The 14,879-nt window shown below is 32.8% G+C and overlaps 2 protein-coding genes across 3 annotated transcripts; one reads left to right on the forward strand and one right to left on the reverse strand.

The window, feature by feature from the left end:
• Positions 1-170: 170 nt before the first annotated feature.
• LOC110996106 (ER degradation-enhancing alpha-mannosidase-like protein 2) lies at positions 171-6,974 on the reverse strand. Of its 2 annotated transcripts, XM_045631924.1 has the most exons (9): positions 6,713-6,974; positions 6,311-6,607; positions 5,425-5,668; positions 5,129-5,279; positions 3,764-3,943; positions 2,684-2,940; positions 1,480-1,724; positions 273-948; positions 171-231 (listed from the first exon to the last, which is right to left on the reverse strand). In XM_045631924.1, the coding sequence occupies exons 1-8, from the start codon at positions 6,817-6,819 to the stop codon at positions 288-290; spliced, it is 2,142 nt and encodes a 713-aa protein (XP_045487880.1). In that variant the 5' UTR covers positions 6,820-6,974; the 3' UTR covers positions 171-231; positions 273-287. The 2 variants fall into 2 exon arrangements, with proteins under 2 accessions (XP_045487880.1, XP_022119328.2); XM_022263636.2 differs by having other exon boundaries at positions 205-948.
• Positions 6,975-8,352: 1,378 nt separating this feature from the next.
• On the forward strand, positions 8,353-14,529 carry LOC110996108 (cyclin-A2). The gene is made up of 8 exons (XM_045631952.1): positions 8,353-8,720; positions 8,790-9,088; positions 9,865-10,105; positions 10,414-10,637; positions 10,955-11,159; positions 11,627-11,801; positions 12,558-12,696; positions 13,732-14,529. The coding sequence occupies exons 1-8, from the start codon at positions 8,574-8,576 to the stop codon at positions 13,838-13,840; spliced, it is 1,539 nt and encodes a 512-aa protein (XP_045487908.1). The 5' UTR covers positions 8,353-8,573; the 3' UTR covers positions 13,841-14,529.
• Positions 14,530-14,879: the final 350 nt, after the last annotated feature.

The raw sequence follows: 14,879 nt of genomic DNA on the forward strand, positions 1-14,879 counted from the left end.
CTTATTTTGACATGCTAACGTGACAGATCCTTTGATCACTTGTCTATTAATCACTGGTATGAAAGAAGATTTATTAGGATTTTGAAATAAGACAAAATTTTCGATGTCAGTCTTTTATTTAAATGAAACATATTTTGTCTAAAATAAATAATTGTTGAACCAATTTGGTACCTCTTTTGAAATAAAAATAAATTAATTTATGAAAAGAAAACAAATTATGCTATAGTAAAACTATAGTAAACTCACTAGATTTTTTTCAAAATCTATATCAAACAAAACATATTTTTCTATACTTCTAGTTGTTTTTTATTTAAAAACTCTCCAGCTAACGATATTCGTTGTAAAAAAGATGGCACCGGCGTTAACAAAAGTTCGTACTTGTCCACATCTGGGTGAGTCGGATATTTATTCTCTCGTCTCATTCTCTCAAACATGTGCTGCGGTTCGCATTTGTGCTTTGTCTTCCAGTCGTTATTCAAAAAGTCCTGAATTACTTTTGGCAGCAACTTCATTGTTTCCTTCGCTCGTGTTGTACTCGGCAACTCTAATCTATCTTCATGTTTTTCGGGGATGATTATATCATCCACATCGACTTTTTCAGTGAAATTTTCTTCTTTTGTTTCTTCATTATCTGTTTTGTTATAGAAATTGTTGATACGATCTTTCAAAACGTCGCTTAGTTTTGTTTCATTTTTGTTTTTCTCTCTCTCTGTACCGTCTATGTTTACGTAGCCCGTTCTTGTCTCTGTTTTGATGAACACTTCATTTTTACTTGTATCCCGTAATGTATCTGTTTGTGATATTTCTTCAAGTTCTATTGACTCCGACACCATTTGAGTTACAGTTTTTTCTGTTGAATTAGTTGAATTATCAATCATAGTCATGAAGTGTATGTTGTCTTCTTCTTCTAACATTTGGTATACTCTGTGTACTTCGCTGATATTTATCCTGCAAATATTTATATGTATAAGTTTACAATTTAGTGCAAGTGCTTATCAATTATCATTTGCTAATGTTATCCCAAGTGAATATGGTATTTTCTGGAGAAAAAATATACGTGAGCGAAGGCTGCATGATAAAATACCTGGCCTGAATGTATATGTGGAATCAATTAATGAATTCTTCGAAAATAAACCACAATAAACACTTTTTAATCAGCTTGATATATCCGATAGTGTTTTAATCAATTTAAACAAGTCTAAGTTAACGGGTGACCACATAAAAAAAATACCTTTAAACTTCATAAACATCTCTATTTATGGAAGTGTAATAATTTTATCATTGATAACCTTTTTTACCATCACTTGTAACGATGTAGTGCGTGTTAAACAAAAATCTAATTTATTGTCTTTTATTATAGTACGGCAGTGTTTGACATAGACCCAAGTCGATGTCATGTGTCAGGCACGGGTTACCGATCACCTTGGCTATTAGAAAAACAAACACAAAAACATGTCAAAGAAAAGGTCAAAAACCTACCCTTGCCTTGCTTCATGGCAGCAATACAACATTGTTGGGTCAATTGGATGAGCTTCGGTATTAAATATATATCCACCGACGTCCACTATGCATTCACCATTTGGTGTGTCTATCACCGTCCCGTGTACACCCGGATTGTGAATAAAGTTATCCGGGTCAAAAAGGAGGTAGAGATACTTTGTCGTCTCGGCTAAGAAAAACGACTCCATTCGGTTCTCTTTGCGATGATCGCGGACATCTTTTATCTGTAAAATTTATTTTATTTCGTAATCCCATTGCTAACAAATATTAAAAAAAAACAATTATACTAAAAATATAGCCAAAGATGGAATTTACAATAAGGTTCAAGCATTTTTTTAAATCAACAAAATAAACATGATTTACTTTTATTCAACTTATTTTAACTTCAAAACCAATTGGCTTCAGAGACTAAGCTACAAAATACCTTAGGCATGGACTCGTATTAAGCGCTGTTAAATGCGGTTTGACAGCTCTAGATACTAGTTTTAAGTTTAATGGCCTTAACCAAATCAATTATTAATAACTCTTAAATGGTCAAAAAATTAGGATCAGATTACATGTCAAGTCTAAGGGTAACATTCCGAGTACCGAGACTCGTCAAATATGACGTATGTCAAAATCTAATCTTATATTTCGCCCGTTTGACATCTGACACACTTAAACTCCCATATGCCTAAAATACTCGTAGTCGTTCTTTGTTTCATGTTCCTCACATAAACACTAAGTACCTGGATGACCGAGCTTCATTCGGTATTTTTTTTTAATTTTTTTATAAATTGTTTTTTTTTTTGGAAATTATATTTAAGTACGAATTAAATACTAATAAAATGGTGAAATATGAATGTTATTATCGAATAAGGTTAATTATATTCATATTTAAGTTTCTATTTGACTGACATCTTTAAACGAGCAATCAGATCGATTTATCGCCGCCGAAACCCCCCGTATACTTAATTTCATGAAAATCGTTGGAGCCGATTCCGAGATTCCAATTATATATATATATACAAGAATTGCTCGTTTAAAGATATACGATTATGCAAAAAAAACTCGGTTATTTGTCGCGCAACCCAGACATAAAACACCTTATATTTAAAGAAGAGAATATTTCAAGAACAATACATTTTAATTAGAAATGATTTAATTTATTTTATTACACAAACAACATAACATAAGTACTTACCGTTGCATAGCCACACGGTGTCCATGCACTGTGCTGAATACTTCTCAGAATATCCTCACCCATTTGCAAGAGTATCGGATCTCTCGTTTCTCTATATAAATACATTATTGACTCTATAAGTTCCGGCCTAAGGGGATAGCTCTCCCTTGACGAAGATGCCTCCCCCGTACCAAGATTATACACTTCCGGTGTAAAACCATACTGCTTCCATACACTGTGGTAATTGTGTATGATTCGCATCGCTGTATCGCTTTCACCTAGAACGAATTCTAAGGTTTTCAGTCTTATATGTCAATCGTCATAAGGAAATATACTGTGACAGCTCTTGAAAGAACTAGATTTAGGTATAGTTGACGTCCAATATAATAAAAAACATATATAATTTCTAAATAGATCTTGACGTGCGTGATACTACACTACTTGACTCCGACGCAAAATAATCTGTTCAATTGACAATTACTGATTTAAAAGCCTCTGGCATGGAGTGTCCATGGGCGGGGGTGTCACTTAAGATCAAGTGAACCACCTATCCGTTTACCCTAATTAGTTCTATATAAAAAAAACATATGTTTAAATAAAAATAGTCGGCTTATTAAAATTCACAAAATAACATGAATGGACTAACAAATACTAAAAAAAACATGATTAAAGTATGGAACTTCATATTTAAATGTAGACACTCCTGAAATACTAAACCGATTTTGATGAAACATAATCAGATTAAAGAACATTCCCGGTTGAAAAGTTCATCTACATGACTTAGTTTCCGTAATATTTGTGGACAATCATATACAATCTAGTAATATCACATACACTTTATTCTTTCACTCACTCTTTGCACCCACACACACACTCATGCACTCAGGCGTGTTGATAGTCAAAAAAAAAGTATATGTAATTAAATCATACATAAATATATTTTGAGGAAATAATAATTAAGTTTGTTATGGAATAGCTGGAAACATTCACAAAGTAATTTTTTACTTAAAGGGATAAAATACTCATGTACTTAAAACGAATTTTACTAATAAAAACATTTTTTATACCTTTTACAGGTCGCTTAAAACAAAGTATGCTCACCAATTAAGCTCAGTACACCAGGCCAGTAGGACTCGAGTGACTGAAAGACGGGCAGGGTGACATGTCCTCGCAGCATCGTAGCCCACACATACCAATCATCCTTCTTCAAATATTTATCAATGTTGGCACGAGCCTCATTAAACATTGACATTAGTTCCGGCCTTTCCAACAATATTGCACCTTAAACATTTCACACGTACAATTGGTTGCAACTTTATTTAAGGCTAAGAGCAGTATTGGCTTGTGGCTTCAACATGCGACTGTCATTCCAGAGGTCGTAGATTCGAGCCCCGGCGATGCACCAATCAAAATTCTTTCTAAGTGCCCATTTAACATTCGCTCGATAAAGGTAAAAATCGACCAAAAAAATTCGACGGCGAATGTCAATTAGATTGACAAATGATCATGAAACAAATTGAAAAATCTGAGCCCTAGACCTAAAAAGAGTAGCGGAACTCATTTTATTTAAGGTTACAATTTGACGTCAACAGCGCTTTTTAAGGCACAAACCGCGCATCACCTCTTTGTAAAAGGTGTCATAGGTATTTCAGAATCGATACGAATTAGGAGTCTTCAGAAAACCACCATTTCCTGAAACGTTCACAACACACCCATGAGTTCCAAGGCGTTGGAAGTATCTATGGGCATGCTCATTTGCCTTTTGCTCCATAAAAAGTACGTAATGTATGAAAAATCGGTCAGCCGATTTATTTAACGATTTTACGAAATCAAAATCGTGAGGAGGAATGTGTAGTGGAGGATAATAATAGGAGGAGTAAATATATATTACATAACATAAGCACATGTTATGTAATATATATTACATAAATAAATAAATATATATTACATAACATAAGCACATGTTATGTAATATATATTTCACATACCAGTAAATGAAAGTACATACATTATAAAAATATTGTAGTGTGTCACTGGTCAATCAGACAGCCAAGTTTGGTAATAAAGATCAAGAAGATATTCGTCCAAACTGCAGCATTCTACTTATGTCAATCAATATCATCTCGATACTACATATTAAAAAAAAATGTTCACTAATATTATAAAGGGAAAGGATTTAATGGTTTGTTTGCATACGATATAAACATAAATAGGGTTATGGGGACATTTGAAAAATTCATTCGCCATTACAAATCCTCCATGATTACTAAACTAAGAGTTTTGGGCATTACATGAATTCATAAAAATCTATGTCACCAAAAGATTAAGTGGGGCTATTCATAAAATGTGAGCCTAAACATCTAATTAAAATAATATTGAAGTGCCTGATAGTCTATTTATCTAAAAATTCTTCAGGTATTTAACATCACATTATGGCTAAATAGCTAACAAGAATGCAATAATTACCTTTAACTAAATACTCAAAATAAGAATCAACTCCGCCCCCAATACCAGCATCCTGGGCTGTCCAACGGCCGGTCATCACATCTATATGATTACCCACTAAACCAATTGGTGACCTATGATGGTAAAGAGCTTTCAATGCATTGTATGCAACCTATAAACACACAAAAATTTGATTGTTAACAATACAAAACAATAAATATCTTGTTTCCTATTGCGTTTTTTTTAAAATAAGTACTTTAAATTATTTTTGTTGTGTAGAATGAACAGCAGTATACATAATATATGAAAACAATTACCTCTTCATACAAAGGGTCCCCTGTCAACCTGCTTAGAGTACCAAATTCAATGATAAATGTCCCTACGCCAGCAGTGCAGGTGATACTTGTTTCCCCAGGTGGAACTCCAGATCTTAAATTAATTGTTCCATATGGCATACCAGTAGTTGTATCAAATGCAGCTATGAGCCTATGAGCAACATCCTCAGCTAATCTTAATAACGGGCCATTGCATGGCCAACCAGGCTCTAATTTCATGCCAGACCTATAATGTAAATTAAAGTAAACAGAAAAATTTAACAAAATCAGTTTCTGTTCTTACATGTATTTTTTTATGAAATATGTATTTGATGTTTTTGAAAACCCGTTACTGGTGGATTAATTGCCACAGCAAGCAGCATTAGGAAGTTATGGTTGATTAATGGTGGAAAAAAGTGATTTGTGTAAAGTTAAACCAATTTACCCAAGCTAGTTGATAGATCTAGTTAGGTTGTTCAGTCATATATAAGCATGTTGCAGCAGTTACAATATTGTCACTATACATACATTATAAAAGGTTTATAAGTAACAAGCCTAAAAATCATATAGTTACAATAATCTAGTTTTTATACTATGTAACTGTAAAGCAAAAAACAAAAGAAAAAAATGAAATTTAAGTAATTACTGAATTAATTAAATGAAAAATATATAAGTAATTTCTTTTAAGGTATGGCCTTTTTAACACCATTCTCAACCTCTAATTCTATTATATATGTGTTCGTTTAATTTTAAGAATAATATTTATAATTAAGAATACTTCAATGACTCTATTTGTCTATTGTCACAAATGCATTGATGTTTTTAAAATATAAATGGTTGAAGCATAAACAAAATTAAAAACAACTGAAAAGTCATTTATGCAACTTACTTGTGCGATAAAAGATGTGCACTCAATAAACCACCAATTATTCTGATATTAGTTTCAAACACAGAAACATTAATATCTGTTTCAAAGTCTTTTCGCTCCAACACTATATCTACCACTCTATTAAATTCAGTGTAGTTTCCCATGATTACTAACATGTCCAGGGAATCTATAAGAGTTAGGGAATAGCTACCCCAAGTATCCATGCCATCGCAACTCAATGGACGCAGCTCATCATATGGATATGCATATTTTAAATAACTATCATAAGCATGCTGGAACATTTCACGAACCTCCTCTCTGAAAGAGTATTTATTCATTACGTGGCTTTTTTCTAAAATATACTTACATTTAAAAGCATTTTACATTTACATTAAATTTAAAATAAGTTTTCTGTAAACTTACCGCAGTTTTATTATATCTTCCTTTTTATATTCGCGTATTGTATAACACAAATGACTTAAACTAATAACTCCAATTAAATATATATGCAGTCTTGGTACGAAATACATTGTAACAAAAGTATTAGGTATCAGATATCGTTTTTCCGACTTTTCATAAATGTATACTAATAGTTCGGATTCACTAGGTTACATTTTAAACATAAAATATTTTTTTTACTTATTTTGCCACGACTAACTAAACACGAAAACTAAAATAGGTTAAAATTACGAACAAATAAATATTAATTGATAAATTAAATATTATGTTTTTCTCCGGGAAATATCTATGATACAACTTGCCAAATGCCAAGTAACAAGTGCCAACTGCCAAGTGCCAACACTGCAAGTTGCAACTGTATAAACATAGATAAATAATACTCTATACTGTGGTTTCAGAAACGTTTTAGTCATGCTATAATCAAGCAATATCTGAATGCTGGCAAGTGGGATGCAAAGGGAAAAAATATTGTAAACACTAATAATGTAAAAGTGCATCATTATTTGATCATCTAAAGATAATGTTGTTAAGTAAGGTTTATGCGCTCCTCATACTTGTCCCTGTGGCAGTGATGTCGACAAACTAGGACATCACGGACTATCATGTCAAAAAAGTGCTGGCCGCTTCTCGAGACATGCCGCACTCAACGATATCATACATCGGTCCCTTGCCACCGTCAACGTGCCTAATCTACTTGAGCCGACTGGAATTGCTAGAGACGATGGCAAGAGACCGGACGGTATGAGTTTGATTCCATGGAAGATGGGTCGGGTATGGGATGCCACCTGTTCAGACACACTGGCCCCTTCCAATCTTCATGGAACTAACAAGAGAGCTGGTGCGGCTTGTGATGCGGCTGAAAAAGCTAAAGTCTGCAAATACAGGGGTCTAGGCTCTGAATATGATTTTGTCCCATTCGGTGTCGAGACCCTTGGTCCGTGGGGTCCTAGCGCATTAAAGCTTTTTAGGGAATTATCAAAAAGGTTAGTCGACATCATAGGAGAACGAAGAGCAGGCAGCTACCTTGCACAAAGAATTAGTCTAGCTATTCAAAGGGGGAACGCTGCTAGTATCTTCGGAACCTTGCCTAAAGGAACTCCTTTCAATAATATTTTTTAATAATTAAAGGTTAGTTATTAGATATATTTTTAATTTGTAATTGTATATTAATATAATTAAATACGTATTTCATATAAGTTGATGTCTATATTTCGACTTATTAAATACAATACTGTAAGCAAACTTTATAGAAATAAATAGTAAGGTTTTATCTACAAATGTAGAATAATACGAAAGATACAATATTAGAAAATATTTTTATCTTGTTCCTTTTTTTATAACATTGTATTTCCCATTATCTTATTCTTTTCCTTTTGTTAGAAATCAAATCTATGTAAAAAGTCTCTTAATTAAGATCTCTACATTAATTAATGTTTAATAATGTGACTTTCGAATTTAAAAGTACTAAAATCCTAATTATTACATAAAGAAAACAATTATTGCTTATCTGTGTGAAGATAGATTACTTTTGGTGTCTATGGGCTAACGCTATTGGTTAGAATTTAAAATATAATAGACTAAAGAGGAACAAAAACTGCAACAGCTGAATCTATCAAAATGCATTATTTCCGTTGACGCTAGTCTCATTTTGAGGGTGAATTTTACAGATTTGCGGAAATATTTTTAAATCTACACCCTTTTTTTGTCAAAATGCAATTGTGAATGCCTTGCTCATTACGTATTTCCGCAGAGTTGCCTTCCTGTATGCGAACCCCGTTTTGAGCTAATACTCGTTAAACGGTTAGTGTTTGCGGAAACAGGGGCAATGGCATCGTTCAGAATTCACGAGGATCAAGAAAATTCTTCAGTAGCTGCAAGGAAGGAAGCAGAAGTATTTGCTGCTGCGACTCAGAGACGTGCATTAGGTGATCTGAGTCAGTTCAAATGCAACCAGAACCGCAACGTGAAAAATGTAAGTGGAATTTCAGTTTAGTTAAATTTTTGTTAACTACTTGTAAAGCAATTTAAACTTTAATCTTAGGTTGGAATAACGACTGGACCCTACAAGGGCCAAGATGAAAATAGAACTGTGCGGAATATCAAGAACGAAAAGAATATCGTCCCCCCTGTAGCTCAGTTTCGCGCCTTTAGTGTATATGAAGATAATCCCACAAAACCTTTGGAAGTAGAGTTGAAGAAACGAGAGCAAGCATTTAAACCTTTTATTTCCAAAGAATTGAAAAAGGATAACTTTTTTCTTAATGCTGCAGAAAATGTCAAGGCACTTTGTGCTCAAGCTGAAAAGCAATATGAAAAGGATAAGCCTAATCTTCCTGTTAGGTAAGTTAAATCTAATAATATATCTTCACAGAAATTAAGGATGTATTTACTATGCTTTTTGCATAACAATTTTTAATATGATTTACCTGGCCCTCTATATTTTGGTTACTAAGTTTAGTTTAACTTTATGTTAAGTTTTCAATTTTAAAACGAAATAAATGGGCAGTACAGGTTTTTGCTATATAATTATCAAGACTGCATTTTAAAACCAGGACTTAGGATTTATTGGTTAGCTATTGATTACAGATATCACGCCATAATATTGAAAAATAAAAATGCTTATGCATGTACAACTTAATGTATGTCAATGTGTCAAGGTTTTGTCAAATCATCAACCTTTTTCTTAATGCACTACTTTATAATGCAATCATATTCCGAAATTTAATGTTAAAGTTAATCAAAATAGTGTTTACTTTATATCTAACAGTTAATAACTTTTTCATAATACTTGTATCATTGGGACTTTATTTTGTAAGTAATTCTTGTACTCTTTTCTATAAATGTAGTCTCAGCCTCAGCTTTGCCTGCCATTTATGAAATACCGTATTAATTTTGTGTCTTCTATTAATGTTTCTATATGTAACTTATATAAGCAAAATACATGTTTTGGCAAACAAGTCACAACTATGGTTTGAAGATACTTACTGGTTTCTCATAAATATAAATACTTTCATTGATATTAAACACATGGATCAAAGATTATTAAGGTGATTAAGCAGAACTTTATCACTTCCTGTTAACTGATAAATCTGAATATGGGATATTTCCTTATCTAGAAAACCCCTACAAGAGAAGAAAGAGGTAGAAGATAAGAAAGAACAGAAAGCTGTTAAAGATGATATTGAGTCACCAATGTCTGTAGTAGACTCAAGTATACTGTCTATGTCAATTTCCAAGAATGAGAGCCAGCTAGATGTGATTGATGAAGATGCAACTACAGCTCAGACTAACAGGGAATTGTTTTTCCACGTGGTGGAATATAGGCAAGATATTTATGACTATATGAGAGAGATAGAGGTAAGCATTAGATATCAGTGAGGACTATGAACATTAAAAAAAAAACCAAAGGAAACATTAAAGTTACATTTCTTACCATTACAAGTTTAACTTTAATACATATTTAAATTCTAAGTCTTTAACAACATGGGACAGTTTTGTTAACAGTCCTTTTGGTCGTTATAGTAATACATTCTGAATAGAACGAATTATTTCATTCATTTAGATTAAACAACCACACAATATATATATTATTATTTTATATCAGAAAACAAATCATGAAATAAAATCAATAAAAAATTAATTTCTTAATGATACACTGTAAACAGGTAAAGAATCGTGCCAACCCCCGCTATATGCGTAAGCAACCAGATATCACTCAAGTTATGAGATCTATTCTCATTGACTGGCTTGTTGAGGTGTGTGATGAATACAATCAACAGAGTGAGACATTGCACTTGGCTGTCTCATATGTCGACAGATTCCTGTCTTACATGAGTGTGGTACGCACAAAACTTCAGCTTGTTGGTACTGCTGCTACATACATTGCCTCGTAAGTTTTATTATTTATTTATAGAAAGATAGGTAGCTATTTATATCTAATTAAAAACATTTATTGCATAAAATCTGTTATATTTATTTCAATTGTGTAAATTGTTTACATAACCTCTATCACTTAATTTTGCTTAATGTTAGTGTATGTATCCTTGTCTAAGTTTCATGTGTAAACTAATTAATTAAGCTGTATTATATTACACTGCAGGGCAGAGTTTTTCATAGATTTCCAGCTAAATTAATTACCTGAAAGTTTCATTATTGCTAAATTATTTCTTAAATTGACCTGAGTTAAGCTACTTTCAATACCTCCAGGAAATATGAAGAAGTATACCCACCGGAAGTATCAGAGTTTGTCTACATAACTGATGACACATACACAAAGAAGGAAGTGTTGCGTATGGAACATCTAATACTGAAAGTGCTGTCTTTTGACCTCTCCACACCGACATCTTTGGCTTTCCTATCACTCTTCTGCATATCTAATGGTCTGTCCAAGAAAATCTTTCATTTAGCTGCTGTGAGTATATTTAGTATCATATATAGTATAATATATAGTATCTATGATTCAGAATATTATTTATTAATAATGGTTTATTAATAACTTCCAATTCTATTAGATTGTTTCTTTAAATATATTGGATTAGTGATACTTTAAAAAAAAAAATTATGAGCTTTTTCAGCTTCATTTATGAAGACTATAAACAAAATAAATTATTCTGGTATATAATTACTGATATTTCTTGGGAATAGGTAACGCTAAAGGTTTGGTGGTGCATTGGCTAAACTGCCTGAAACTACCTGTTTTGGACACTCGAAGGATATTGCTTAAATGTCCTTTATGAACATAATAATTTATTTCAGATATTAAATGCTTAGCAATATTGAATTTTTTTTTTGTAATCAAACTAGCTTTTGTACTCTAACTGTCTTTATAAAATAGTTTTGACAAGGTGCTTGAGAATGATTAAAATTACTTATTTCCAGTACATAGCAGAGTTGTCATTACTCGAATCAGACCCCTACCTTCAATTCAGACCCTCGATAATAGCAGCTAGTGCTTTGGCCACAGCACGCCATTGTCTTCTTTGTGAAAGACAGGACTGCAGTCTAAGGACTGGAGAGGATGACCAGGGATTACGGCCCCAATGTGCTAACATAGGTGAGTTAAAGCTTATAAAGAATAAGGTGTTTGAATTTAAAGCCAATTCCGAGATTTATCTTTGTCTCTGTATAATAATTTTTTCACTGTATTAAAAATTCTTGTCCTTATTCAAGTCATTTGAGTGCAATCACAATTTGTATGAGATATTATAAATGTTGGCAGACAGGATATAAACTTTAGATTCATCTGCCATCTTTAGATTGATCTTATTTGATCAAAATTTCCTGGGTGATGCATATTTGAGAAGGTGCAAATGGTACGGTCCAGTATCCTTCGATGTCTTAGTAATTTTCTTCCCTTTATTACTAAAACCTTACTGGCACATTCTCTCATCATACCATTATTTTACTACACCGATACCGATCTAAACAAGGAATGACCATGTCTGCGTTCCGTAAGCGGCTATCCCATTCGTCAGCGACGTGATACTCACCTCCATATTCCATCGTGTTCAACCCTAAAACGACTGAGGGAAAGAACTGTATCAAATAGCACAACTGACCCTCAACCACCAAACCTACAATCAATGTATAATTTATAATTTTCTTTAAATAAATAAACTGTACTACACTTAATCTTAAGATAAGCTTAGCTTAAAGTCGTTTTAGGGGTTTTTTTATATTTTTTTTTATTGGGGGCGTAACTCGCCGGGGCCGAGGAATAAAACTAGCACTAGCAATAAAAAAAAAAAAAACCCTAAAACGACTTTAAGTTTTGTATTTCTGTATTAATGCTTGGTTTAAATAATTGCAGCATGGCCAGCGGCGTTGGCGCAGAGCACGGGTTACGCGGTGCGCGAGTTGGAGCCTTGTGCCCGCGAGTTGGCTCGCACTCACTCGCACGCGTCTGCGCAGTCCTATCGCGCCATTCCCGACAAGTACTCCAACAACAAGTGAGTATCACTGCGAACAACTTAACTTTTTTTTTTTTTTTTTTTTCTAGAGCGCATCGTGCAATCAGTCTTCTGACTATGAGCAGATAAGTTGTAGGACGACAAACAAACTACATTACCTAATGACGATAAAATATAATCTGTACTTATTTAGAATTTTTGTTCCTTGATTTATGAATGATGCTTTATTTTATTTATTTATTGAGTTTACATCATACATAATTTTACGTCTACTGATTATTTTATAAAAACTTACATCTAAAATATTAAAAATCAGAATTATAAAACAGTACTTTTAAGTACAAATCATCTGTTTATTGCCACTTAGTATGTGATTAGGAATTAAATATAATATTATGTTTTGGATTTATAAAATCTAGTTTTAAGAAAAAGTATTTAAATTAAAAATAATTTATAAGGCCTGGTCCTCAGATTTTTGAATCTGTTTCATGGTCACTTTTAAATCTAATAGGTAAGTAGGTGATCAGCCCCCTGTGCCTGACACATGCCGATTCCTTACGAAGATTTCCTTCACCGACCGAGCAAGTGTTAAATGTACATAGAAAATCCATTGGTATACAGCCAAGGATCGAATCAACGAACATGCATGACAGTCGCACGTTAAAACCTTCCTTCTTAGAAAAAGTAATTAATAAAAAAATTTAATGATTGTATGTAGGTTAGTTGGTGGGGGTAATATAATGGAATTCTATCGCATTAGTTGTAACTGTTAAGATAGAAAAATTTACTGGAAATAAATAAATAAATAAAATGTAATTTATAAGGCCTGGTCCTCAGATTTTTGAATCTGTTTAATGGTCACTTTTAAATCTAATAGACAAGTGGGTGATCAGCCCAGTGCCTGACACACGCCGTCGACTTTTTGCGTCTAAGACATGTCGGTTTCCTTCATCGTCCGAGCAAGTGTTAAATGTACATAGAAAATCCATTGATATACAGCCTAGGATTGAGGCAACGAACTCAGGAATGACAGCCAACTCTTAGAAAAAATAATTAATAAAATTTAATTTTCAGATATGATGCAGTTTCAACGATTGAACCGAAGCCAATGTACCCAGTAGGGAAATATCAGCCACCGGCGCCACCTGCCGCTCGGAGTAACGAAACTGGACGCACTGGATAGGATCAATACAATTTGCGACGAACCATAAATCATGAATCTGGAAAACAAATCCTCACTTAGGATTGAAGCACGGCTGGAATCATGTTCCAAAATACTGGAATGACAATAGAAATGTTTGTGCGTTTAGTGCTTATTACATTAAAAAAACTCTTTTGAGGAATTATCTCTTTAAAGACAATAATAAATATTTTATGTTGGTAATCATGTTTGAAATGCAATTACAGGTTGATAACTAGTTAAGTCGGTTCATAATAGAAATTTGCCAATGATTTTGTAATTTTTTTGTCGTTCTTTTATTATTATAAATTGAGTAAACGTTTGATAATGACTTGTAATATTTTTACGACGGTTTTATGTAACTTAAATTGACATTTACATAAGTCGGTTAAATGTTAGACCTTTGTGGACCAAGTAGATGTAGGTTAAAAGTCAATTAGGCTTATTTTAGTATAATTTGTGGTTGTAATGCATTTTCTATACCTTTGTGGATATAATAACTGACAACACTTAGTTCGCTCACTTTGTTAGTAAATTATTATTATTTTTGAGATATAAGGTATGTTTTTAATGTTGATAAGTAGTTTTTAATGTAATTTAATAATTTTAATATAATAAATCTGCATATTCAGCGTTTCTAGTGGAGCCAAGTTTGAGCTATTTATAATGATAATATATGGTATTTAAATAAATAGGTGTTTTATTTAACTTTGGTGATCAATGAAATAAATAAATAAATGATTTCAAATTACTTAAAACTAGAAATTACAATTAAATGTATATGTCGAAGCCAACTTGCTTAATTATCCATTCAATTAAAAGCTTAGCCGTTTAACTAGCGGCCTAAAACATGTTCAGGCAGTTGATCAAACAGCTAGGCAAATGACTTAGATTAATGACGTTTCATTACTGCCTATGTGCCTAGCCTGTTGACCGTTATTTTAAATTTAATTCCACTTTGTGTGACTGAAACTTAAAACTCTTCTAACTGGCATAATGGCGTCGGCAAACCACAACTTTGATGGCAACAACGTACAATGGA

The sequence above is a fragment of the Pieris rapae genome, chromosome 17 (genome assembly GCF_905147795.1).
Source record: "Pieris rapae chromosome 17, ilPieRapa1.1, whole genome shotgun sequence".
Classification (NCBI taxonomy): Eukaryota; Metazoa; Arthropoda; class Insecta; order Lepidoptera; family Pieridae; genus Pieris; species Pieris rapae.

What these genes read in the sequence shown, in the direction of transcription:
- LOC110996106 (XM_045631924.1), bottom strand. Translation starts at nt 6,819, where the DNA reads ATGTATTTCGTACCAAGACTGCATATATATTTAATTGGAGTTATTAGT. An exon ending in GGGACCCTTTGTATGAAGAG is followed by an intron (nt 5,280 to 5,424) that starts GTAATTGTTTTC and finishes GTGTGTTTATAG; the next exon opens with GTTGCATACAATGCATTGAA. An exon ending in TGGTGTACTGAGCTTAATTG is followed by an intron (nt 2,941 to 3,763) that starts GTGAGCATACTT and finishes AATTCGTTCTAG; the next exon opens with GTGAAAGCGATACAGCGATG.
- LOC110996108 (XM_045631952.1), top strand. Translation starts at nt 8,574, where the DNA reads ATGGCATCGTTCAGAATTCACGAGGATCAAGAAAATTCTTCAGTAGCT. An exon ending in GCCCCAATGTGCTAACATAG is followed by an intron (nt 11,802 to 12,557) that starts GTGAGTTAAAGC and finishes AAATAATTGCAG; the next exon opens with CATGGCCAGCGGCGTTGGCG. An exon ending in GACAAGTACTCCAACAACAA is followed by an intron (nt 12,697 to 13,731) that starts GTGAGTATCACT and finishes TTTAATTTTCAG; the next exon opens with ATATGATGCAGTTTCAACGA.